Here is a 25923-nt window from a genome sequence, read left to right as displayed (position 1 = left end):
GTTGGGTCAGCTGCTAATCATTAAAGGACACAAATTTACCAGCAAATGTCACTTTGGTCCATTAAAATCCTCTCGAGGTCCTTGCTCTTTCTGCTTAAACGGAACTAACGGCCCATGACAGCAAGCTCCAGTGATCTAGTTTCTTTCTCCCCTGTTGGTGTTCAGAACCGAAACTCAGCCTTCCAGCTGCTGTCAAACAAACACATACTCCAAAACCATGAGAAAAAAAGTGATTACATATTTCCACCAAGACGCTTTTTTCTACCTTTTCATTGTTAAAAACTGAATGATTACATGTGATTTCAACAGTAAACTTTATTATTTTTCTGCATTTTTATATAGTGTAAGCTCACAATTAATTTATAAAGACAACCTTGACAACATTGAGCCCCAAGAAAAACATGAATGGATGAATAGATGCACCCTATGGCCAAAAGTATTGGGCCACACCTCTTAATCTTTGAATTCAGGAGTTTTCAGTCCATGCAGTCTGCCTTTGCCAACATTTGTGAAAGAATGGGTTGATCTAAAGTTATTGCAAAGTTGGAGCAGAGGAACCACATCAACTCAGCCACAAAGTAGCAAACCATGTAAAGTTACAGAGTGAGGTCCTTGCATGGTGCGTAAAAGTGGTCAATGCTCTGCTGACTCATTAACTGCGGAGCTCCAAACCTCCTCTGGCATTAACATCAGCACAAAAACTGTGTGCAGGGAGCTTCACGTTATGGATTTCCATAGCCCAGCAGCTCTTGAAGTTGTAATATGTAGGTGTATGTTTGTCTTATAAGATAAATAAATAAATAAATAAATTGATAATAAGAAAAGTACTGGACTGTGAGTCAGCAGCAGCTTAATCATACCTGATCTAGTAAGGCTGTTATTTTTGTTTTTTTTCAGCTGTGATCCTCAGGGACCACAGTACAGCTGGCTTCCTCTCCTACCAGCTAGTAAATTAGGTTCACCTGGTGTCCCAGGTGTAAACAATTTCCTGATTAGATTCCTAGAACAACAACAGCAAGGACATTTAAAACTAAGACTGAAAGAGTTGTGGCTGCATTAACCTCACAAAAATGTCTTCATCTGATGTGCACCCCTGCAAAAAGTGAACTAAAACTCATGTAACAAACATAGCTAAAAATCTAAAGAAAGGAAAATGACTCATGCTTTAATAGCTACAGTCACAAGGTTTAAAATTGCAGCCATAAAAAGAGTGACTAACGTGAAGCTTTGCACATCAGTATATAACAGGAACCAAAAAATAGATGAAGTGATGCCTCACACAGTGTAGAAAATCATTTTCCATCTGTACGTCAAAGGAAAACCTTAAGAGAAATATTGAGCACACCAGGCCTTTAGAGGTTGCAGCTGTGTTATATTTTATGCCGTCTTTCATACAGCACTGTGTTCAGTGTTTGGTTTGATCAATAAGGTACTGTAAGCCTTAGATATTCCAAAGCTTGTTCTCTATAGTGTAATCCCTATAGATTCATTATGAAATTCATCCATTTTTCCCTACACTACACTATCAATCTACATTACACTATCAATTAAAAATAATCATAATCTCCTAAGGCTTTTGGCAGATTTTTCTCAACCCTGTGATCTCAGACTGACCCACTTAAGGTGCAGAAATTCTTCAAGGCTGTGCCAGGAATCCCCCAGACAGCTGCTTCACAAGGGTAAAGCCAGTCAGCCAAAAAAAAATATATTTTACCTTGAGGCAAGCATGAAAATCATTTACCAACCTGAAAATCAGAAAATTAATTGCCAAAAGTAGACTTTTATTTCAGAATCCTACCGCTGCTATTGTACTAGACAGCAGTTTTATCCATTAGCTTCATGGTTCAGCATCATTTAGAGTACTTTCCGTCCAGGCGGTTTGTTGTATGTGATTCTCAGCAGACTCTGAGTACTGATTAGATTTTTGAACCACAAAATGACTGCATGGCTTTATTGAAAGAGTCTTTTCCTTCCAATAAGACCCAGATAATGAAAGAAGACCAAGCCTACTGGTCCACACTATCAAATCAGTCTGTCTTTTGTCAAACTAATAGCATGACCCATCCCATTGTATCAGTCTGTTTTGATCATTACCATGGAGATCAGTCAAACTGGTTCTAATAGGAATGAAGTCAGCACAGTGAGCACACAGCTGAATGCACAGTAGCATCCATGCACTGAGGACATTTATAAAATTTTCACCACAAGCTTAAGTTTAACTAGGCCAGCTTTACAATCATGCAAATATTATTGTGTGCGGGAAAAATAAGTCGGCCAGGGTTAGGCGTCCGCATCAAGGCTGAGATCCAACTCTGTATCCAGCTCTCTTAAAGCATCCTTGGTAAAAAGTCAAAATATCTATGATGAAAACAGACAAACAAAACCCCAGATATTTTGGGATAAGGTGATGGTGGGGATCCCAGCTGTTCTGTAGAAGAACTGTGGAGTCCCTCAGGGCTCAATCCCAGGACCAGTTCTGTCATTATATTTCAATAAGGAGAGACCATTTGGAAAAATGAATACGATTTATTGAGATACAGAATTTGGTGCTATTTGGTGATTTGGGTGATTTGAAGAAGACCCAGCAATGATAAGAATTAGGAATGGATCACCCAAAGTCTAGATGTGGTGAAGATGAAGATGGAGGTATGGATGGGGCTCTGAGAAGCCAGGGAGAAGGTGGGTAGCACGAATGAGAGTCTGAAAGGCAAAATGACAGAAGTGCACCGAGATTTAAAGCACACAGAACAGACTCTGATTTGTTCATAGAAGGTAGGCAAGAAAATAGTTGGACTGATGTCAGTATTGAGATTGACAGCACTGGAAAGTGGAAGTGATGGAAAGATTAGACTAGCAGCCTGAATGGACAGATCTTCCTTATTAATCTTATGCATAAGCTTCATATGTTACCCCTAGGTCATCTACTCAACAGCTTCAGTGGTATTTCTTACCACTGCTGATCATATGCAGCCAAACAACCTCAGTGAATGCTTCACTGCTGTTACCGACTCCATTTCCACCCTGGCAGTTTCACTGAGGAGGTCAGTCATTACTGTTCCTCCCATTGCCTCACATTAAGCATTTGAATTTTGAATAAGGTAAGGTAAAGACCCTTACCAATAATAGAGAGAAAACTCCAACAATCAGACAACTCCTTATGAGGAAGCACTTGGCAACAGTGGGAAGAAAAAAACTCTTTTAACAAGAAGAAACTTCCAGCAAAATCTGGCTCAGGGAGGGGCAGCCATCTGCTGCAACTGGTTGGGGGTGAGTGGAGGGAGACAGAATAAAAGACAGTGCTGTGGAAGAGAGCCAGAGTTTAATAACAACCAATGCAAAATGGTGTACAAAACAGAGAAAGTGACGAGCCCCCCCAATTATGTTACATCCCAGCCTAAGGGAAACCAGAGCGCAACACAAACATGACTCCTGTGCTCCCTGATCCCAAGGAAGGATCAGTGCTGCCACGAGGTTTGCAGTCACAAGCAGAACAGTTTATTTATCTTTAGAGGTCAAAAGCAACAGGGTGGGTACAACCAAAACAACAAATAGAACATTCATTTTCATAGAAAGGAAACACAACTAGCTTACCTACCACTCCCAGGTATGGAGGAGAAAACACAGTACACAAAATTATGACCTGGGTCATAACAGGTGAGTGAAGAAGTGAAAAGTACTCTTCTTTAATCTGTTTTATCCAAACCAAGAAGCCCTTTGTAACTGAGTGTTCTAAAAGGTGCTTTAAAAAAAAAAATAAATAAAATAATTAATAACAACAACAACAACAACAACAACAACAACAATAATAATAATAATGATAATATTATTATTATTATTATTATTATTAAATTTGGACATTCTCAAAGTTATTTCAAATGTAGAAATTCAAAAATAAACAATTTTAAGGCCACTAAGCCCAGCTATGTGCCTTTGTAACTTCTGTAGTCAGAAGACAAGATACTGAAGCATGCTACTGCTGGTTAGGATTACAATAGGTTTGGCTGAAATGTATTCTTTAAGACACATGTGATTCATTTATGGTAATAAACCCAAGTCAGCAACCTCTGTCTGGCTGGCTTTGCAGGACATATTTTAATTTTAAATAACTGTCATACATTAAGAAGCATCCAATTGGAGCTTTAGCGTTGCATGCACAGGTTATTTCCCTTCCCTTTCAGCACCAGACTCCAGTCCATAGATCACCTGTATTTGAAAGATACAACAAATGTGCATTCTTCACTAGAAAGTGGGCATGAACCTGAGGCCGCACCAGCATCTAGTCAGAGTAGATGATGAAGTATAATGCCAGTTGTAAATAGGAATTCTTTTCCAAACCGGCATTGTCTTTGGCAGACTGGGGTGGTTTGGGTCTAGTCCCAAAACAGAGCTAAATGGAGAGGGATTTTGAGCTAAAGTCTCTAGAAATGGAGAAATGGGACTCCAAATAAAAGCTAAAAATATTGCCAAAAAAATCAATCAATGCAAAATCAATGCAGGTTTAAGTATAACATCTGAAAAAACTCTGCAACATTGTCACTGGATAGAGATTTATTGGTCAAACAATATTTCATGTGCTCCTAACATCTATGTGCAGCACAGCCTCTCCAGGGAAGCACCAAATGGAACTACTTGATAGTCTTTCTGTGTATGTGTGTGTCTTCACATGTTTGTGTGTGTGTGTGTGTGTGTGTGTGTGTGTGTGTGTGTGTGTGTGTGTGTGTGTGTGTGTGCGCGCGCACGTGTGGTGTGTCCTCTGTCTTCCTGCAGGGGGTGGTCACGTAGACTTTGATGATTTCTGTGAGCTAATGGGGCCAAGGATGGTGGCTGAGACAGCTCATATGGTCGGGCTGAAAGAGCTCCGCTGTGCCTTCAGACAGGTAAAAGGGTCCGCAGCAAGAGAGTGTAAAGAAGTATTCCTTTAAGCAAGTAAATTAGACCTAGTACTGACAGGTTTTTTTTGAAGTGTGTGACCTTTCTTTGGAGATTGCCAAATACTGTGTGACTCTTACCTGTAATCAAGGCTGAGGCAGGAGGGCTTGCTGTCTAAGACTACAGAAGAAAAGGGTTTTATAAGAAAGAAAAATATTTCTATCGATGAGATTTTCAGGCAGCCTGGTTTGTACCATCCAGAGGCCCACAGTTTATACTCTAAATAAACATCTTCATACCACCTGTTACATTGTTCTCAGTGGAATTGCCTTGAAATGTTTTGGCACCTCGTTGATGCAGGAAATATCTATTGAGTTGCTTCCTTTGACACAAATACAGAAGCAGGTACACAAGGGCTCGGGGCCCTCGAGTGACGTTGGTTGTGGCCAAGCAAAACAAATGAGATGATGATGATGTTATTTGTAAGCACAGCTTTGCACACCTGGGTTCATCCCATTACCACATTACAGAACGATAGGTTTTTAATGGGTACCGCAAAACAGACAGCGCTGATAATGTGCTCTTAATGATTTCAACTGAGAACACATCAGTGTACATCAGGCTACTCAGATTCATTTATCTGTGTTAATAATTTAGCCTTGTGTGTTTTTTTCTCTCTTTTTTCTCCCCTTTGAAAAGCAAGAGAGAAATTGGATATGAGCTGTCATGGTGAAATTATTTTTAAAGCTTTTAATAAATAAAGAATGTTGATACATCCAAATGTCAAACTACATACATACATGCAGCCAGGTCCATAACTTTTTTGACAGTGATACAATTCTTGTAATTTGTCTTTTAAAATCCACTCTGGTGGCACACAGTCAAACAGGTAAGATTTCATCTTAAATTCAAGCAGATTAGCAAAAGTACTGTGTTAATGCTTTCCAAATTACAGCCACATTTATACACAGTCTCCCATTTTCAGAGGGTCAAAAGTCATTGGATCATTACTCTCATTCCATGACAAATTAAGAGGATAACAGATCTGGAGTTGATTCCAAGGGATTCTGAACCAGGCTGGAAAAACAAAACCTAACTGTGAGTGAGATGGCCAAATCTGATACATTTTTAAAAAAGAATGACTGTACCGGTCAGCTCAGCCACACTAAAGACCACAGAAAATGACTAAAATGATCACAGAATGTTTTTCAAGGATTAAGAAAAAGCCTTCTCAGCATTCAGCCAAGTCAAGAACACTCTGGAGGAGACGTGAATGTAAATATAGAGGCTTTACCCCAAGGTCCTAAACCAGAGGTTACACTAAAGAAAAAGAAGGCCAGATTAGACTTTTCCAGAAAACATCTGAAAGAATCTGCACAATTCTGGACAAACATTTCTTTGAACAGATGAAACCAAGATGAACTTGTATCAGAATGATGGGAAGAAACAAGTATGGAGAAGGAGAGAAACCACTCATGATCCAAAGCATAACACACTATCTGACAAACGTGATGGAGGCGATGTTATGGCATGGAAATGTATGTCTGCCAGTGGAGTTGGGTCACCAGTGTTAAAGAAATGAGCTGTTCTTCAATGGTAAAGTCTGTCATCTGCTTTCAGCCCAGTAGAGCTTTCCAGTTACTGAAGACAAAACTGAATGCGATCAGAGCATCTCAAGGGAGGAAATGGAGGATTCTGTGATGCCCATGGGCTCTAGACTTCAGGCAGTCATTTCCAGCAAAGGGTTTTCATCCGCATATTAAAATCAATCCTTCTATTTAAAATTGTATTAGTTTGTGCAGTTACTTTTGATCTTGAAATGGCTCTAGTTCCTAAACAGTTAATGCTATGCTTTTGTTAAACTCCTTTAATTAACCCTCAGTCACAACTTGATGTTTGATTTCAAATCCACTGCAGTGGTGTTCACAGGCAAAATTGTAAAACTATGTGTCATTTTCCAAATACTCCTGGACCTTGGTGTATTAATTTTCATACTCATGAATGTTTCCTCTGTTTTAGGAATGCAAAGATCTTCTTTGTCACATGTGACTCATTGTCATTGCTGTTAGAAAGCAGCTCTGGTGTTTGAATCAATTTGTGGAGAATAAGACATTAGCTCTCACCTCTTCTGAACAGAAAGCTCCCGAGCTCAGGCTGAACAAATGAGGAATAATTTTCAGCTCATTCTTAACTCACTGCAAAAGTCTTTCTCAACTACTAACATTTCATGAGTCAGCATTCAACCATCTGCACATTCAAGCTGTTTTCAAACTCCCAGGGACCTCATGCAGCCAATTGAAACATGAAACTCAATTCCTACTTTTGGTGTTTGTCATCGGTGTATTACGCTGTGTGTTATTGTTTTCTGTTCAGTGTTTGATTTCCTCATTATCTAAGAAATTTTGTAATATTATTTTTCCCTTTTGTTATTTGTGTTCCCTTCCCCTTCTTTGCTCACTGCGTGTTTGTGTTCTGACCCTCTTCCTCTTAACCCTACCCATTGCAGTTTGACTGTGATGGCGATGGAAAGATCACATATGATGAGTTGAAAGAGGGCATGAAAACCCTCCTCGGGGAGAAGCTGAAGAAAGGCGAGCTGGAGGAGATCCTCAGTGACATTGACCTCAACAAAGATGGCAACATTGACTTTGATGGTGAGCGGTTGGGGACTTGTGAGGAAAATGTGTGGGAGAGGACAGACTCCAGGCAAAATATGAAAGGGAATTCCAACCATCCATCCATTTTCTTTTGCTTATTCTTTTAAAAACACTCAGAAAAAGTGAGTGCAGTGCGTGCAATATGGTTATTAGCCAGGGGTATTTGTATGACTGCTGTTGTCAGTGGATGGATCAGAAGAACACATCTCATTAAATAAATAAATCTGAAGATAGTGTTACTTTCATGTGAGCTGATCCTAATGCCAAACTATATCAGCTGATGGTTCAGCTGATAGTCTTCTATGCATCCAACTGACAATTATTATATTACATTAATAAACTTGCTTTATCCTGCCCACTGTTGCCAACTGCTTGCTCATAGGAGGTTGTTTTGTTCGTTGGGTTTTCGCTATAATTGTTGTGTTATCCTAACCTTACAATATAAAGCACCTTGAGGTGACTGTTTGTTGTTATTTGACACTATATAAATAAATTGAATTGAATTAAAACATCAATTCCTGTTGCCACTAGGTGGTGCTATGACTGCTGTTAAAGATTGCCATGCAGATATACTTAGGTTGGGGCTGTTCCTAGTAGTTAAGAAATCTGTTTTGCAAATGAAAGGTCGTGGTTTAATTCCAGTCGGAGACACAAATCCTCCTAGGGGCTGCATCAGGAAGGGTGCTCAAATCAAATGTGGAGAGCCCCACTGTAGCAAGGGAGCAGCCAAAACTAGGCTCTATGTGGTTAGGCTGGGACACTTATCAGATCTAAATTCAACAATATATATGTTAATTAATAATGCCATGGCACCAATTTGTTGCCATTCACCAGGGCACCGCAGACACGCCCTTCAAGAAAAATTTTAAAGCTCTCCAATTTAGCACAGCCAAGGACCGAGTCCTCCAGGGACATTTTGTACATCTTGTACCAAATTTTATAACTGTGGCTCAAACTATGTGACAGAAACACTTCATTTAAATTTTCTAGGTGGCGCTATGGAACCATTGTGCTGTCAATTATAGAGCTGTGACAAAAAGGTGTAGGGTAGAGTAATATAGGAAGGACACAGTAAACCTTGTTGGAATGGGTCGAATTTGAAGGAGAGAATTAGTAAGAAATGAGATAGGAAAGGGTGAGATAAAAGACAAGAGGGATGGCTGAGTCAAGGTGAGCTGGAGGGAGCGACCCAAATGTAATCAGCAGTACATTAAGCCAATCGATACACATGCCTGGACACCTGTCGCATGCCACATGTAAAGAGCAAACACTGCTGGGCAGCTCAAGGACTCAGCAGAAATTACATCACACAGTGCCATTTCTCAAATAAACAAGTCAGTAACACACACATATAAACACAGTGTGCACACATGCACCACCATCAATACCGCATGTGTGTTAGTGCCATTAGCATGCAGAACACCGCAGGCTTAAAGCTGAAATCCTGTTTGCCTCATCTCAGGACTCCAATCAGTTACAATTATTGGGGACATATGAACAGGTGTGTCACTCTGTGGATCAATAAGCAGATGCTCCTCATTATCATCAAGTAGCTCTTAGGGCAGCATTTTGAGTGTATCTGTTCAGTCTGGACACATGTGCAGAATATCCTACAAGGCAATTGGCCCACAAACATCCACAGCGCCTACGAGAGCTGTGAAAATGATCCTATTCAGGCTCCAACTGAAGATTGGATGACTACAACAGAGTTGCTTTTCCTAGTCAAAACACAGAGTTACTTGGTTAAGTTGGAATTAAGCTTTAGTATCTAGTGATCAATAGTTTCACATCAATAATGACTGAAAGCAAAACACTTCACAAGGACGATGGAAAAATGGAAGGCATGATCGCCTGGCTGAATTTAGTGTAACTGCCTCAAGCAAACTGCAGCTGGATTTCATTAACAGGAAATATCAATAGATGTCATCATTGACAAGTTGGTCCAGATTAATCAATAAGGTCAGCTAAACAAGTGCTCATGACTAATAACTCAACAGTGAGTTTAATCCCTGCAACAACAAAAAAAACTGTTAAAATTTAAAGTACATAAACTTATCGGTGTTTCATGAACTTGGTGAGCACATGAACATTTTGGGATTATATCACACCATGAGCTGTGTTGGGTACCCATTACAGTGTAATATGGGCTGAGAACAACGTGACTGCATGCCATGCTGTCCTTTTATGATGTTAGTGTCATTAGTCCTTATCAGTGGATCTGCTGCTGTCTGTCTCCCCCTGCAGAGTTTGTTATGATGCTTTCTGCACGATGACCTCTGATGGAAGAAGACGGAGCATTCAGCACCAGGATTCATCAGCTGTGTGCCATTACCTCGGTCTACTTCCTTCTATTGTCATCCTTTTTTGTGTGTGTGTAATATTGAATTTCAATATTAGCTCTGAAAATGTAATCCACTTAGAGATCTCTTTATATTTTCATAATAAAAGTGGAGGTTGAATAAGTGCAGTGGGCAAAGGGTGAGTTATGAAACACTTTATTGTACTTAACAATAATGCTGCACTGTTGCCCCCTGGTGGCATAGAAATGTACAGTTTGACATAGAAGTGGTGTTTTTACTGTTTCCTATGGAACTGATGCCTAAACCTGCAAACGTGTGATTGGATCATACTTGAGTAGCTGTTTCTGTCTAAGTTTAGAAATGGGGGTGGCTCGCTTGTAAATAAGCGATGCTGCATATCATCTTTAGAATTTAGCAATATTTGCTAAATTAGTTACTCAAATCTGAATCATTACACCTATAGGAGAACCTTCTTTTCTAGTTATGATATCCGTATTGCGCGGAAATATTTTTTAGTTGTATTGTGTGAAAACTGGTTGGGGTGGGGGGGGTTTAAAAAAAACCCCAAAAAAAACAACTATTACAGCCGACGTTGAAAAAAAAATGCATTTAATATTGAAAATTGATAACTTAAAACATCTGAGCAAAAACTGTCCAAAAAGCCTTTGTACAAATGGTTTACATACAATTCAACTCATGTTTTCCCCAGCTTTCTTAGATATTATGAACACCCAGTAGCTCAAACTATCTCAGAAAACAAACAAACAAAAAAAGATACACAATTAAAGTAGTATTCATGCTATGGCAAAAAACAGGGAATGGTAACCAAAGCCAAAACACTGCATTATTAAACTCACAATGCAAAATGGTGTAAGGCATACGCAGTGCCCTGACTGAAGCACTGCAGGTACCGTCCTCTCGCCTCCAAGCAGCTTTTAATGAAGAATAATGCTAACCCATTTGCTGTGTGCATGCTGTTTTTACTGCTTTTGATTTGTCATAATATTGCAAGACCCCTTTAGGATTCCTAACAACTTGCGGTTACAATGTACAAATATTTAATTATAAATTAATTCAGTTTCACTTAACTCAATGGGAAGCTGGATTTTTGGTTTAAAGAAGAGACTACAAGTACTTAAAAGAGCTGAACACATTCACTGCAGCAGTGCACACTCCAGAAGAATCGCATGGTCCATGACAAACATGTGGAAGAAGGAGATTAGGCATTCAGATTCCCAGAAAAGGAACCTGAGCCAACTAGAAAAGAGAAGGCAGGGCCAAAACAGAGGCTGCCAAAGGAAGAAATGATTAGGAACAAAATTAGACTCCCGGGCCATGTGTTCCTCCTAAACTCGGGTTCGGAGGAACAAAGTGCATGAGAAGCTGGAAGAAACTCAAAATTTCAAAAACCTGTTCTTTAAACAAGTTCTATCCTGCTCTTCACAGGCAGAACTGGAAGTTGCACATGTAAGAAAAGTGTAATACTTTCATCAGTGTTTGGTACGTGTACGCCAGCCTTTAGTTGGTCTGTGCGCACATCACTTCACAGCTGTTCCTTTAAACTATCTTGCATTTGCTGTTCTGGACTTTCAGCATTTAGGATTTTGTTTCACAGAATCACTCCATCTCTCCTCCAGATAAACAGAAATCTTACAGCCTAGAAACAAAACCAGGAAAAAAAAAAAGCCTTTCACTGGTCTCCTCAGTATGGAAGGTTTGTTCCACTGCTGAAAAAAAAAAAATGTTTATTTGGGGTTATTGTCTCAAAATTTAGACTTGCTCAGAAGTTTCAGTCAATGAGTCAAAATTTTGAGGTACCTAAACCTGCCAGCTCTGCCTGGCATTTATTTATTTTCCCGTTGGCAGAAACAAGCTTCCATACATCAGACATGACACAGCAAAACAAACTTTTCACCTCAGTTCTGCTTATTGTAAAATAGTGATTGTTGGATACTCTGTCATTCAGTAGCAACAACAAGGAAATATTATCCATGTGCCACACTAACTTCTCTTGTAATTTCTCTGCAATCATTCAGGAAGTATTTCTGGAAATTGAGAATAAAGCAGATGAGAATGGCTGCCATCTTCTTTTTTCTTAGATAATTTTTCATAATCGCAAACATCAAATGTTTCACTCAAAGTATCCCTGAGGTGGTTTGGCCATATATGTTTGAGTGATTGACAGCTTTGCACTGATCTTGTGTGGGTTTTACACACAGAGCTGTATCCTGGGGTGGGGGTGGGGGATCTTTTAGCTGTTAAAACTGATGGGATGAACTGGCAGTAGAAACAAAAGCAGGCGAGATGCTGAAAGAAGGGTTCTTCTGTAATGTCACTTCAAAGTCCAAAGGATGTTTGTTGTAAGGAACCTCTAGTTGTTGGGGATGCTCTGCAGATATGTGAGGATGTGCTGGATCTTCACCAGGCGTTCTCTGAGGCTGGTCATGGAGAGGACAGAGAGCTGGTAGCGAGGGTCGATAGGCAGAACAGCCAGCAGCCACCAGCAGCAGGCCGGACCATTCGGAGTCGCCTAGAAGAAAAGAGGAAGAGTGTAAATAGCTTTCAGGAAACCACAAAGCTTTGCCATGAGACTATTTGAGCCATATTAATTTGAGGGTCCCTCTGCTGCCTTTAATGTTAATGAACAAGGTCAATGTGATAATCTCATCTGGACCATGACAAGAATATTTTCACACGTCTCTGAGAACTGGTAAAACCTGTTTCTCATGGCAAAATAAAAACAAAAAAGATGCATATTTCAAGGTGAGAGGAAATGTCATTTTTGCATCAGCAACAACAAAAACAAAAACAGACTCATACTAATGTTACAAATACAGACAGACAACCAAATAAAATAAGCACCGTTTAATAGAAATCATATTACACTCTGAAATCCAGGATTTGAGTAGAACTGGATCTTGCAGTTATCAAAATATTCAATATATTTTAATTATTCTAGCTTTGAGAAAATGCTTTTCACTTTCTTCCAGCCCCAACTACACAAACATATACACAAACTAAAGCATAACCTTTTGTAGCAAGTGTCACGACACAAATGCTGACTATCAGTATTTTGGACTTTAAATGCATTGATTGTATTAAAAGCTTGCCAAAAAAAAAAAAAAACCCTAGCCATCAATACCTCGAAAGCTCCTGATCATCTGCCACTATTCTTTTTTGTGACTGCAGAAGTCTCACGGTTTCCTTCTTGTATGATTTATCAGAGGTGCAATTAAATCCATTCATGCATGAAACTGATTCAACTAATCTGCTGATATAGATTTTTAAATCCCGCACCAAGTCAGGGTTTAACTTAATTCTAGCTTGGTACTTATTACACAACTTCTTAGTTTTTCCTGATGTACAACCAAATGCAGTATTTAGCCCTGTGACACTGGAAATCACTTTTTAGGGCTCAGAGTCAGAAAGCTTTAAAGAAAATAAATTCTTTGAGGTAGAAAGCCTGAGCTTGTTAAAAACTGTGCTTAACACTTAACACGGGATTTGCAGTTAGGGATTTCAACTGAATGGTGTTCATTATTGTGTGTGCTACAGTTCACTTTAAGGCAAATAATCTGTTTATTTCTGCACATTATCCTGTGACAATCATATTCACAAATTTGTATCATGGAAACAAAAAAAAAGTTAGTGTTGACACTTTGCTAGTGTGTGGTAAAGTCTTTTCATGACACTGTTCTGATGCAACAGGGCAGCCAGGATTAGGTATGAAGCAACCTTTAAGCTCTTTAGCCTGTATTGTCAATAGATTCCGCCCAGTAGGTGTCCAAAGAAGTGAGCTGTAATCCCCTTTAGCGCTGCAGGCTGCAAGTCGAAGCTACAGCTGAGTGCACACAACAGCTACGCTCAGGTATTAATATGTCTGACGCAGGTGAGTACATGGCAATAAGGGTCTCCCCAAAAGGCAAGTGTATCGAGTTTCAAATGGTCCAGTTTCAGAATAATTTGAAGTCCAAGTAATGCAAGATTTACAGACTATGCAATGTTTTCAAGAAAATGACTGCTTTTGTTGTGCTCAGTTCTGATAATAATAAATCTGCCTGATGATGAACTTATAACCCATCTCCCTGCTGCGCAGTATTTTTACAAACTGTTCTGCTATACAAAAAACATAAAATGACTCACACCATTAATACTTTTTTCTCATATTAACTCCCACTGTGAGGAGGCACACCTCAGCAGAAGTTTAATTATGCAGAAGGTTTCATTTTCCAGCTCAGTTATTCTAAATTGACCATGAATTACAAGTTATCCCCTTGTTCATAGTTCACCGTATTACTTTAAACACACACATGCACACACTCACACATGCACGCACACTCGTTGCAGTACTCCAAAACATGGTTGAAGTGTAATGTTTTCTGTCTAATATGGCAGTAAATGCAAGTTCTGAAGCTAAATAAAAACAAAAGCTTACATCTGCTTCAGTAAGCTCAAAGGTTTGATTATTATTTGTTGAGTGATGTGAGATTTTTAGGAGAGTAAAAAGCTATTTAATCTGTGCCGAGATATTCAGATCTTCAAAGATGAAAGTTTAGATACGCTGTGCGGGAGTTGTACCTGGATGTCAGCTTCTCGTTCTGGCATTGGTCCAAAGTGCTGCAGGATTTGGTTGTGGAAGCGGATCTTGAGGTTCTGGAACCAGTCTCGGGCCTGCTCATACACTGCATCGTGCAGCTCTTGTAGTCTTGCTAGCTCTTCACCATCTTCCACCTGGCAAGCAAGAATCAGTTAATACACTTTTGAACTGGTTAAACTTAAAATGACTCACTCTTCTTGTGATGTGACTCCCACCCTTCCACCTAAATGACAGTCACTGTGGCTCTTACTCTGCTATCCTCCAAGTGCTCAATGTCTGCAGTACTATAACCGTCCTTCATTCCTCGGGAAAGGACCCGGAAGCGTTTTCCTCCGATGGTGTCCACCACTGAACGTCCATCAGGGAGGAAATGTACACTCCTGATGATCAACATACAGCCATAATCTGCAAACCTGCAGGAAGATATATTATCATTTATTTAGAAAATGTAGTTAAGGCAGATTGTTCTAATGACCCCTCAATGTCCTTGTGTAATTAATTATGCAATAATACGTGCACTGAAATCTAAGCAGAAAATCAAAGACTGTGAACAAGTGCTTTCATAACTAACAAGTAATGCTGCATAAAGACTTCTATTTAGTGATTTATACAAACCAGAGCAGTGTCTGTGCTTGCATGCTTACCCTTTCTGTGGGTCACTAATACACATCCCAAACTGCTGGGTGCCTGTGTCCATGCAGCGGCGAATCATGAGGCGGTAGCGTGGCTCAAACACATGGAGGGGACAAGGCACGGTGGGGTACGCCATGGTACACACAAAGATAGGCACATTCTTTGTCAAGCTGCAGAGAAGAAAGTAAAAAGAGAGACTGTTTAAGAACTTCGATGACCTGCATAAAACAGTGCTTGATGATAAACGTGATATAGGAATGAAAAGCTCCTTACTCTGAAAGCTCTCTGGTCTCCTCCTGATGAGTTTTAGCCCTGTCTCCATACTCCTGACACAAATACTGTTTGATCAGCATGTCCAAGACTATTGTCACCTTGAATTTCCTACATGCCAGATACTGAAGATAAAACAGATAAAGGTGACTAAAAACAAGAAGCACAGAGCACATTTTGAATTAGCAGAACAGCAGCAAAATCAGCACGCATTTTGGTAAATTTTGGGTCTCTCACCTCTTTGAGACTCTCTTTACAGAGGGGACACTGGGGCATATGATCCAAGCAGCGTTCCAGGCAGTTTTTACAGAAGGTGTGGCCACATGGTGTGGTTACAGGCTCATAAAACAATCTGCATTGGTCACAGAGATCCAACAATCAGCTGGTTGTTCTAGATGCAAGCAGTCTGGCTGTTGAGTCATATCCATAAGCACTGATGTCAGCAGGCAGTAAATGTGGCATGCAAGGATGTGCTTACCTCATGCAGAGAGAACACTCCAGGTCACTGGGGTCCAGCAGATCCTCAGGAACTGTTCTCGTTTTAGGTTTGGTGGTTCTTTGTTTGGAGCCTTTTGCCACACCTTAAGAAGAAAGCATTTTAGCATCTTAATGCTAATTAATTTCAATTTTTATATATGACACTGATATGACAACAGAAGAGGACTGATTTGAGTTAGAAATTAAATCCCAAAGCAGTAGAAAACAGACTCACCTTGTTTTTTATGCTTGCTACTTCCACTGTCGACTACACGGGATTCTACGTCTGACACTGACAACTTCCTCTTCAGGAGACTTCCCTTGTCCTGGTCCCCCAGCTGAGGAGCAGACCAAACTCTTTTAAGCCCCTCCTCACCAGAATTAGAGCTATGTGATCGTAGCGAATGAGCTCGGCTCAGACCAGGGCGCTCCAAACTTTCCCAGCGTTTCTGCGTGATGAAAGAGGATAAAAAGATGACGATGCTCCTTAACTGGTGTGGCTACAACTACTGCCATAAACAAATCCATTAATAAACTGACTGAGCTTCATTATTCATTGTGCCAGTACCTCCTGGTTTTCCAGATGGTGCGCAGAGGCAGCACGGACTTGCTGCTGCTGTTGCCTTTGAACTGGCCTCTGTAGCTGAGCTTGGGCATCTGCCACCAGGGTTTTACTGCGCAAGTGAGGCAATGCGTTCTGTGTCGTTTCCCTCAGGCCAACTTTCACATTCTCACCACCGGGGGAGAGTAGGTCGCACAAGATCTGTGAAAAGCAATCAGCATGCCATTGGGATATCACCTAAGATAATTGATGCCATCCTGAGAGACTAAAAAAAAAAAAAAAAAACCCTAAAGAAGAAACACTTTTCTGGATATTAGAGGACTCAGTGTTAACATGGAGCTGGTGTCCCATATTTATAAGATTTCCTAATTATATTTCAAATGAATCATCGAACATCAAATTCAAACTACATATTGTGCTGTATTACAGTAACTCTGACCTACGCAGGTGGAGAGAACAAAGTTAGGTCCATGCATTTTTGGATACTGACATTTATTGTTTACTAAAACCTATTTAAATAACAGTTATATGATTAACATGGGCCTAAAATGCAGATGATCAGCTTTTTTTCCCCAAAAGGTTGAACCAAATATTGTGTTCACCATTGAAGAACTACAGCCCTTTTTAATCCACAGTTCCCTTCTTCATGGGTTCATATAACTGCTTTTTCACACACTGGAAACAGAGTGTGCAGTAAGGGAAACAGAAATTGTTTGTCCTTTCAGGACAGCGGAGTAACTGAGAAAAGATTAAACTACAACCTGCTGTTTGTTTGCTGCTGTTTTACAGACTTGGATTAAGCCCAGTCCTGGACTAAAAGAAAATTCAGATGAAGCGCTCTACTGAAAAAAATGTTTATGGTTTACTACTCAGCTCAGGAGAGCCTGAACACTGATCTGTGAGCTACAGATCATTTCCAACATGCTGCATTCACTCAACATGTTTTCTCTAAAACTGCACATTTTTTAAAAAAAATAGTTCATCAGAGTGTTTTCACAGGAAAAATGTGCAGGAGATAATGTCTGCGATAAAGCTGGTGAAGCTGAGGACCCTGCCAGAAATATGCATGCATCAGCATCGCTGTTTTTAATTTTTACTTTTATACTCTTATTTCAACATATGCATTATAACCATATGCTGAGCGTTATTTGAATGTTGTGTCAGCTTAGTGGGGATAATGAGGATGGATTTTGATAGGATTTAATTATGTTCTCTATACTTTGGTACTGAGGAGGCTGTTACGACTCCATGCGAGATCGCAAGCCGCACAACTTTGCTTTACTGGTGGATGCAGTCCAGCTTCCACACTGTAGCAGGAAGATGTCAAGTTTGAAAAAAAGGATATTTCCAAATCAAAAGCATGAGAAATTTAGTTAAGATGCCAACAGACCCATAACCCTAAACAACTGAAATAATCCATTTCAAACGCGATTACACAAAACTTTCGTATCAGCAGCTGAATATATAACAGGTTCAGCACAAAACAGCAAACTATCATGCTATGCAGACGATGAATGCAGTCCTGCATACATTAGTCAACTCCATGTCACTTATGTAACTACAATGCTGTGTTCTGTCTTGCTTTTAAGTGGTACTAATGTTGTTAGAGGCGGAGTCGTAAGATCTGACCCACTAACAACTTATGCAATTCCAAGACAGTGATTCCAGGAGAGATAGAAGGAGCATGCAAAGTTCATGACCAAGGGAGTGGAAGTACAAACCTAAAGCAATGTGTTTTATGAGCATCCACTGTCTCTCATACAGTGCACAATTATCACCTTAAGGAAAGTGCTAACAGCAAGTGCTTCATATTTCCAACATTTTTATTCTTAGTTTTAATGTTGAGGTCATTAATTTCTTATTTTCTCTTTTCAATTTAAATAGATCAGCATCAATGACCAGAATAATAAGGCTGTAAAGGACAATGCAAAAATGTAAATCCTATTAAAAACACAGTAATGTAAGAGCTCTTTCCATCAGTGTGCTTATAAAACCCAGTGTCTCTACCATGCTTCCAGTTAAATAGTTTATTCGGTAGTTAAGCTCAAAATGTCATGACAAGAGACCATTACATTAGGGTAGTATTATAATATTAATTAATAATTAATAATTAATTAATAATATTTATTACACTCACCCATATAATGCATACCGTGTATGCTGTGTACCTTACCGGCTACAAATGTATATAATATTTTGATATCTTTATATAGTGTTTGACGTGTGTGTATATGTGTGTATATGTAAATGTGGGTATTGACACTGATATATATATTTATGTATATAGTGCTTATGTATATGTGTATAGTTTTTTGCTATTTTATTTTATTCTATTGAATTTTAGTTTTAGTTTTTAGTTTAGTTATTTGTTCTTACTCATCCTTTTCAATTTTTCTCTGTATTGAGCTGCTGTAATGCACAAATTTCCCCGTCGTGGGATCATTAAAGTTTTATCTTATCTTATCTTATCTTAATAGCAGATGCTAAATAAACAGACAAATGGCTCTAAAAAATAAACTGTTAATGAAGAGCAGAAGAGCTTTATGTTCCCAACTATCTGATCAAATAGCTTGGATACTCGTGTCCTGTGCCTAGAATACTCAAAGCAATGTTAAAACAGTAAGAATTCCTCTTCCTCTCTGGAAGCAGACTAGTCACACAGTAATCCTCTCACCTTTTCCACTTGTCTTTTAGCACAAGGAAAGTCCTCATCAACAGCCAGGCAGTGGAGGAAGACTTGGAGAGACTCATCCACTTGGCCCATCTCATGCAGCACCACAGCTTTCCTAAATAAAGCCTAAAAACAACGAAAAGGAGAGATGGAAATGTTACTCTTACTCAGGATTTATGTTAAGACTGACTTTTTATGCAATGAAAGCATCTCAAGAAATCATAGTTAATTATTAAAAGCAGACCCCCCCTCCCCCCACATGTAATAAACTAAAGGTATAGCTTTTACATAAACAGAAATTTGCTTGCTCAATATGAAATTAACAGTCCAGTAATGACTATGCATGATATAAAAAACATCACAAAACATTATATCCTAGGCATTCAACACAGACATTTGGTGTCCTGCTTGTGATGTAATGGTCCATAATGGCTTTGACCTTAATCACTCCATTCTCAGTTGCTGTTTAGAAAACCTTCAGTGGTCATGACACTCTTTTGTAATGCATTTACCCAAAGAGAAGCTCTTTTATCTAACAGTAAAAATAGCAGTGCACTATCAAAAGTATGACCTGTAAGCAAAGAGCTGAGCTCAGCAAAAAGTAATTTGGGAAGTATGCTTCACTCGTCAGTAATCCAGAATAAACCTTTAAGTGTTCTGTAATAGCGTGGATGAAAAAATAAACCTTGCGGCTGTAAACTGGTCTACAATTTACAGGCCATTACCATCTAATGACACTAATGACAGTTAATGAGGCCGCTCTGTCTGTCTGTGGCTTTGACGGCAGCAGTCTTAAAATACACCTCTTCTAAGTAAAGTCTGACTGACCGATATATCACAACAGATGAAAGCACACCAGACTCTACTACACAAAAGGCAGTTGTGTGAGCATGTCCACTGTCCTTGTGGCATTGACTAATTGCCTGACACTGAGAACTGTTCAATACAAACTTAAACTTATCTCACACCAGTCCTTTAACCCCACGAAGCCCTCAAAATTTTGCCAGACAATGTCACACCGTTTTTTTTTTATTTATTAGTCATGCTACATTTCTATTTTTTGCTGCAGACTAACAAATTCCTGCAGTATCAGTGAGCGACCTACTTCAGCAGAACAGCTGGACTGGGGACAAAACTCAGTGTCCTCCAAAGCCTGCCGGTACTGTTTAAGACCCACGTACGCCTCCGCTCGAGACAGTCGCGCCACTGCCGTCGTGTCTGGATCTGCAGGGGACATGAGGAAAAGGAGAGGGGAAAGAAAAACCTTGAATGGCCAGAAGAAGGAGCTTCTATCTTTACACTTGAATACATACAAATCACTCAGTTACTGGTTACATAGCACAAATGAAACCCTAGTAATGGGACAGATATCAAAGATGTCTATAATTTACTGAGATGCCTTAGCTAGCTGCACAGGCAGGTATTGTTTTCCTCTCAACTGACACATATCCTGCAACTCACACATTACATAATTAAATGCTGTCCCTAAATTACATATGAACTCTGTCAATGAATTCTGGGCAAACAGTGTAAAAGGAAAACAAGCTACATAAGCCTGAGAGATCAGGAAGAAACGGGTGGATTGTGTATTTCTGTCCCCTGTGGATTAAGAAGAAAAATGAATACAAAACATTGTATATGCTTTAAACAAAATGACCAGCTTTGTAAAGGCAGACTGTTGCTGGTGGAACACCTGCCATTAAGGAGGGCCTTAAACAACTTTAAATACTTCCACCTGTGTGAAAGAAACATTAATGAGGATAATTTCCACTGGATGTGGACAGAATTTATCCAACTATGGCTATGTAGTCAGCACGTCTCAGCCTAATTAATCTGTCCTTCAAACAGCATCCCTGGCTGATGAATTTTGCTATCTGATTAATAAGACTGGCACTCCATTAAAACCACATTGCATACTGTCAAACCCTAATAATGTATTACCTTTTATTGAGAGGGTTTAGCTCATTTCTATGATGTATATGAGATACTAATTGGAAGGGTAACAGGTAGTTTGTCTTGTCATCATTATATCACTGAGGCACCCCCCCCCCCCCCCCCCCCCCCCTCCACCACCCTCCGTATCTGGAAGTTTCTGTCTTCCTCCTCAGGTCTTCTGCAGCACTGTGGGCCTGCACCGTCATAAGCAAGTGCTATGACTGCAATACCACCTCAGTGTGTCATCCTCGACCCACTGCAGAGGGACAGAAGGGTTATACAGCAGTTGTCCTTATGTGGCCTTCAATGTGCACAGTACAGATTGCTGCTGCTTTTTGGGTCAACCTGATAGACAATCCAGGGACAGAAAAGGCTGTGCTTTGATAATTTGTAATGTGTCATCCACACAGCCTTTCCTATTTAAAATATTTGAGGCAGCAAAAAACCCCCAAAACAAACAAACAAAAAAGGACAAAAAACAAACAAAAATAAACAAAACACATCTAACTTAAATGAAGCAGGACACTTGGGTTGTACTGATTATTTTCTTAATTTATTCTCAGTAAAGGCCAAGTTATGTCCAAAAAAAAAAAATTTAAAAAGACCAAGAAAACCAAACCATTTACCATCTGAGGGGCTAAGGGGTTTAGTTTTTTTGCCTAAAGTGACTCAAACTATCAAATGTAGTTCATTTTGTGTTGATTAACTAACACGTGCTTTAAAGTCTGAGTCACTGGGGTTTCTGGAACACAGTTAAGCCTTTCACAAAACATCCTGATATTGTGCTGCTAATGTTTGAGTAACAGAGGTCAAAAGGGGCACAGCGAGTTACATGAGATATTATATCACACAAAGGTCCAAAGTAGTTTTCCAGACTTACTGCCAGGCTGCTAGGCCACTGAACTCCAATCATAATTACTATATGACCACAAGTTTAATGACTAGACTATGTTTTCTTCCTTACTTGTATGATTGAAGGTAACCTGAAATATAATTATCAGAAAATAAAAAATCATATTTTTTTATGCGTATTATGTGTATTCTTCTTACAAAGCAGTAGCATACCCACAATGCAACACGCTACTTTAGTTTCTATTTTTATTTTCATGAAGGCAGGCCATGGCAGCCACGTCCTATAGGGTTAACCTGGGAACTCGGTATAATACATGCACGCAGTATCCAGTTTCACTGGTGCATCTGTGGGATGCATGAATTGCAGTTTTTTTTTACTGCGCAGAAGAGCATTACTCACTGCAATAAAACCCACACAGGGGTTTCTTATCAATACCTGCATCGCCACCTGCAAAACTCCATGCCAACAAACCTCCCACATCACTAACAGGCTAACTACAAATAAATAAAACAGCCTGGTTTACTTTCTCTCATTGTATAACTTGCTGCCTTCCTGGATGTCTATCCGGACCACCGGTCTTGCCTATGGTGTATCCATTCCCCCCCCGCCACCTTCTAAGACATTTATGAAACCCCGGTTCTTCCAGACATAACAATTACAAAATACAACCGCCCCCCATAATAAGTTACAAAACCTGCTCCAATATGTGTCACGACCTGCCTTATGCAACGTGTACCGAACGCGCATGCCCATCTTGTGAAATTTCGTAAGCAGGGCCCACCAGATTACAGAGCAGGAGGAGACTGGCACCAGTGTAACACATGGAATAACTATCACTGCTTTTTAAAAAATGTTGGTCAGTGTGTTGTCCCATATGAATCCACTGACGGCACACAGGCCGTAGCAGAATTCTGCTCCCGTGGGCCCCTGTCATTACGACACAATGCTGGTTAAGTAATAACACATCATACTCCTGTCATGCTTGCTTAGTGAGGGTGCGCAGTAGACACACCTCTCCTGAATACACGGTTATGTTAACAACACTGACCTGACTGAATAACACCGGTCGCTAGTTCCACAGCTTCTCGAAAGCGTTTTCTTCTGCACAGTGCGTCCACTTCCGTTATTTTTTTCGATTTTTTCACCTCCTCCGGGAACCATTTACTTAGAAGTCCGCACAAAATCACGTTCACTTTCTCCTCACCCCTCACGTGTTCACTACACAGTTTACATTTGGAGAGCAGCCGTCGATGTAAGCATCGTTTACAATATGAATGTCCACAGGCTACGGTCACGGGTTCACCTAGAAAGCAATGACAGTTAGGACAGTCCAACGCGTCCTCCCTGGAGCTCTCCTCCGCATCCCGGCTCCGGCCCGACAACGCGTCCGGCCCGGTCGCTTTCCTCTTAAAGTTGTGCAGAATACAGTCCACGAAAGTGCTCAGTTGTTCGGGCCGCACAGGACTATATCGCATAGCAGCTGAAAACCAGTCAATGGCTTCTCTAAGGCAGTTTTCGGACGCTAGAGCGTTAGCCTTCTGAAGTATAAGTTCATGGTGGTCCTCCTCTTCCGAGATGTCCGAGTCAGCACCGATGAAGAAGGCGCTTCTCTCCTCCAGAGCGTCCTCCTCTTGCGGCTTAACCGACATATTAGCGTCCAAAAAAACAGTATAATGTTATGGAGATTTAGGTTTTCTTCTGTTAGCGTGTTTATACATTTCTACGGCTGCTGTGGTCCCTGGCAGTAATATTGAACGTACTTTCCCATAGATATCCGATTGTTACGTAAAAAAAAAATAAAAAAATCGTTGTCACGTGAACAGCAGGCTCGTGCCGTGATTGGTCAGGACCTCTCGGTTACAAAACCTGCGCTAGAAAGTTTCATAACTACGGAAGAGACGTAGTAAAGTTGACAGTATGCCAAATGTCATTGGAAGTTTTTAACCCCGTAGTCCTTTAAGGTCAAATAAACCAAAACAGACGCAATATCACAACAAAAGACTGAGCGGAGTTTTTAAAACTAGGGGATCAGGAAATCTTCCCAAAAAGCACTCATAACTGCTTGTGTAATACGATTTTGTAACACTTTCCCAATTGCCAGTTTTATGTAATTTATTTCATGCACCTCATGTTTTTTTTTTTTTTTTTTGATTTCCTCGATATAGTTTCATTTGCTGACAGTTTAATCCCACTGAAAAAAAAAATTTACTGTTTGTTTTTAGAAAATTTTGCACAAAAAACAAAGGAAAAACACCCAGTCACTGCTACTGATCAACTCACTGACTTAGTTTGAATGATTATGTCACACCAGTATTATTTATGTAACTGAAAACTACCTTTTTGCAGAGACCCTGGTCACAGACCCGAAAGCCTTCACCTGCCTTAACGCTTCAACAATGTTGAGTTCTGGGGCTCATTGGAGGCCAATCCATAACATATATATATATATATATTTTTTTTTTTTTTTTTTTTCCTTCTACCTATCCTTTTTTTTGGGGGGGGGCGCATCCCAACCATCATAGGGCAGGTACCGGTCGTCAGCCTGTCTCAGGGCCAACACAGACATACCTATGGGCAACTTCACAATCACCAATTAACCTAACTCCACTAACTGCACGTCTTTGGACTGTGGGAGAAAACTGAAAAAAAAAAAACAACCCACGCAAACACGGGGAGAACGTGCACACTCCATACAGAAAGACACGGGCCAAGGTGGAAGGCCTTCTCGCTGTGAGGCAACAGCGCTAACCACTACCTGCTGCCCCAGATTAATGGATGTCAATGACTTCTTTTCTCATCTGGTTTTGAGTTCTGAGATCTGGCTGTAATCAGGCCTTTATGTGTTTAGTGAAATTGAGATTGGCTTTCCAAAAAAAAAAAAAAATGTGACAGTTAATTCATGATTTAACAGGGATTACTTTTTTGACACAGGGCCAGGTAGGTTTGAATAACGCTTTTCCCTTAATAAATGAAATCATTATTTTAAAACTGCATAACTCAAGTTATCTTTGTCAAATGTTAAAATTCGTTTGCTGATCTGAAACATGTAAATGTGACAAATATGTAAGAAAGAAAGAAAGAAAGAAAGAAAGAAAGAAAGAAAAGAAGAGAAAATAAATCAGGAATGTATTTCTGTTTACATAGTTCTGTAATCTTTGGAGAAACGCTGAAAAAACAAACAACAACAACAACATACTGTAGCAGAGGTTTTAGGAGACCAGAATGTGAACCTCATGGAGTTTTGTATTGTTTGGGGACACCTCCCTCTAGTGGTTAAAACGTGTCATTACGCTAATGAACATGCAAGAGGGTTGTATTTTTAAAAAGTGAATTATTTTCTAAATTTATATATTAAATAAAACACTTCTGTATGTATATATTTCAATCAGTTGCATTTTAAAACTTAGGTTTCAGAGAAATGTTTCATACTGAAAGATAGAAATGCGCGTAGCCATAGTGATGTGTCTCCTGAAAAATGCAGTTCACTATATGCAATATTTTGCATGGATCATAATTTGTTCTTTAGTATATTCTGGTAAATGTATGCGCAGAGTGCAATGCAGACCCAGGCAATATATGGGGGGGGGGGGGGGGGGGGGGGTAAAGAGCGCAAAGCAGTCTGCGCTTCCACGTGTTAAACGAAGCTTGTTATAAACAGCCGTTGGAGGGCAGTGCCGGACTCTGTAACACAGATCTAAATTGTGACTCTGCCTGCTCAGTTACTCCAGGTGCCACATGCATAAAACAGTATATAGCTTCTTGAATAAAATTGTGTAGATGCACAGATTTAATCTTGCTCATTTGCGCCAGTAAACATGCTAAGGCTGCCTTAGTTTGCACTGATGATACAGAGCAGGTGCCTCTGTCATATCTGGACTGAGTGTTGGACTGCACCTGAGTGATCAGAGAAAGTGTAGTTTCTTTGTACAATTTGCAAATGCACATTTTAAAGCAGATGTCAAAAGCTATGAAGAAAATGAAATTCCCCCTAAATTTAAATGTATTGTGTCTTCATTATTCTTCCCATAGCCTTTTAGTTTTCTGTAATTAAGATCTCCCCTTTATTTCTAAAACCCTTTTAAAAAAAAAAAGAAAAAAA

At 39.8% G+C, this 25923-nt stretch overlaps 2 protein-coding genes across 2 annotated transcripts in view; one reads left to right on the top strand and one right to left on the bottom strand.

The window, feature by feature from the left end:
- cabp4 (calcium binding protein 4) overlaps window positions 1-11904 on the top strand; it is a 30539-nt gene extending 18635 nt beyond the window's left edge. Inside the window, exons 7-9 of the mRNA XM_030740351.1 lie at window positions 4768-4877; window positions 7376-7523; window positions 9771-11904. Coding sequence (XP_030596211.1) covers window positions 4768-4877; window positions 7376-7523; window positions 9771-9799 — 287 coding nt within the window. The 3' untranslated portion in view covers window positions 9800-11904. The remainder of the gene's footprint in view (window positions 1-4767; window positions 4878-7375; window positions 7524-9770) is intronic.
- Window positions 10419-23602, bottom strand: lonrf1 (LON peptidase N-terminal domain and ring finger 1). The gene is made up of 12 exons (XM_030740341.1): window positions 22873-23602; window positions 20142-20260; window positions 19040-19162; window positions 16372-16566; window positions 16039-16252; window positions 15805-15907; window positions 15564-15678; window positions 15330-15451; window positions 15068-15226; window positions 14674-14836; window positions 14405-14557; window positions 10419-12356 (listed from the first exon to the last, which is right to left on the bottom strand). The coding sequence occupies exons 1-12, from the start codon at window positions 23471-23473 to the stop codon at window positions 12198-12200; spliced, it is 2226 nt and encodes a 741-aa protein (XP_030596201.1). The 5' UTR covers window positions 23474-23602; the 3' UTR covers window positions 10419-12197.
- Window positions 23603-25923: the final 2321 nt, after the last annotated feature.

Source organism: Archocentrus centrarchus, chromosome 1 (assembly GCF_007364275.1).
Source record: "Archocentrus centrarchus isolate MPI-CPG fArcCen1 chromosome 1, fArcCen1, whole genome shotgun sequence".
In the NCBI taxonomy this organism is placed as follows: Eukaryota; Metazoa; Chordata; class Actinopteri; order Cichliformes; family Cichlidae; genus Archocentrus; species Archocentrus centrarchus.
This window is presented reverse-complemented; position numbering and strand designations above follow the sequence as displayed.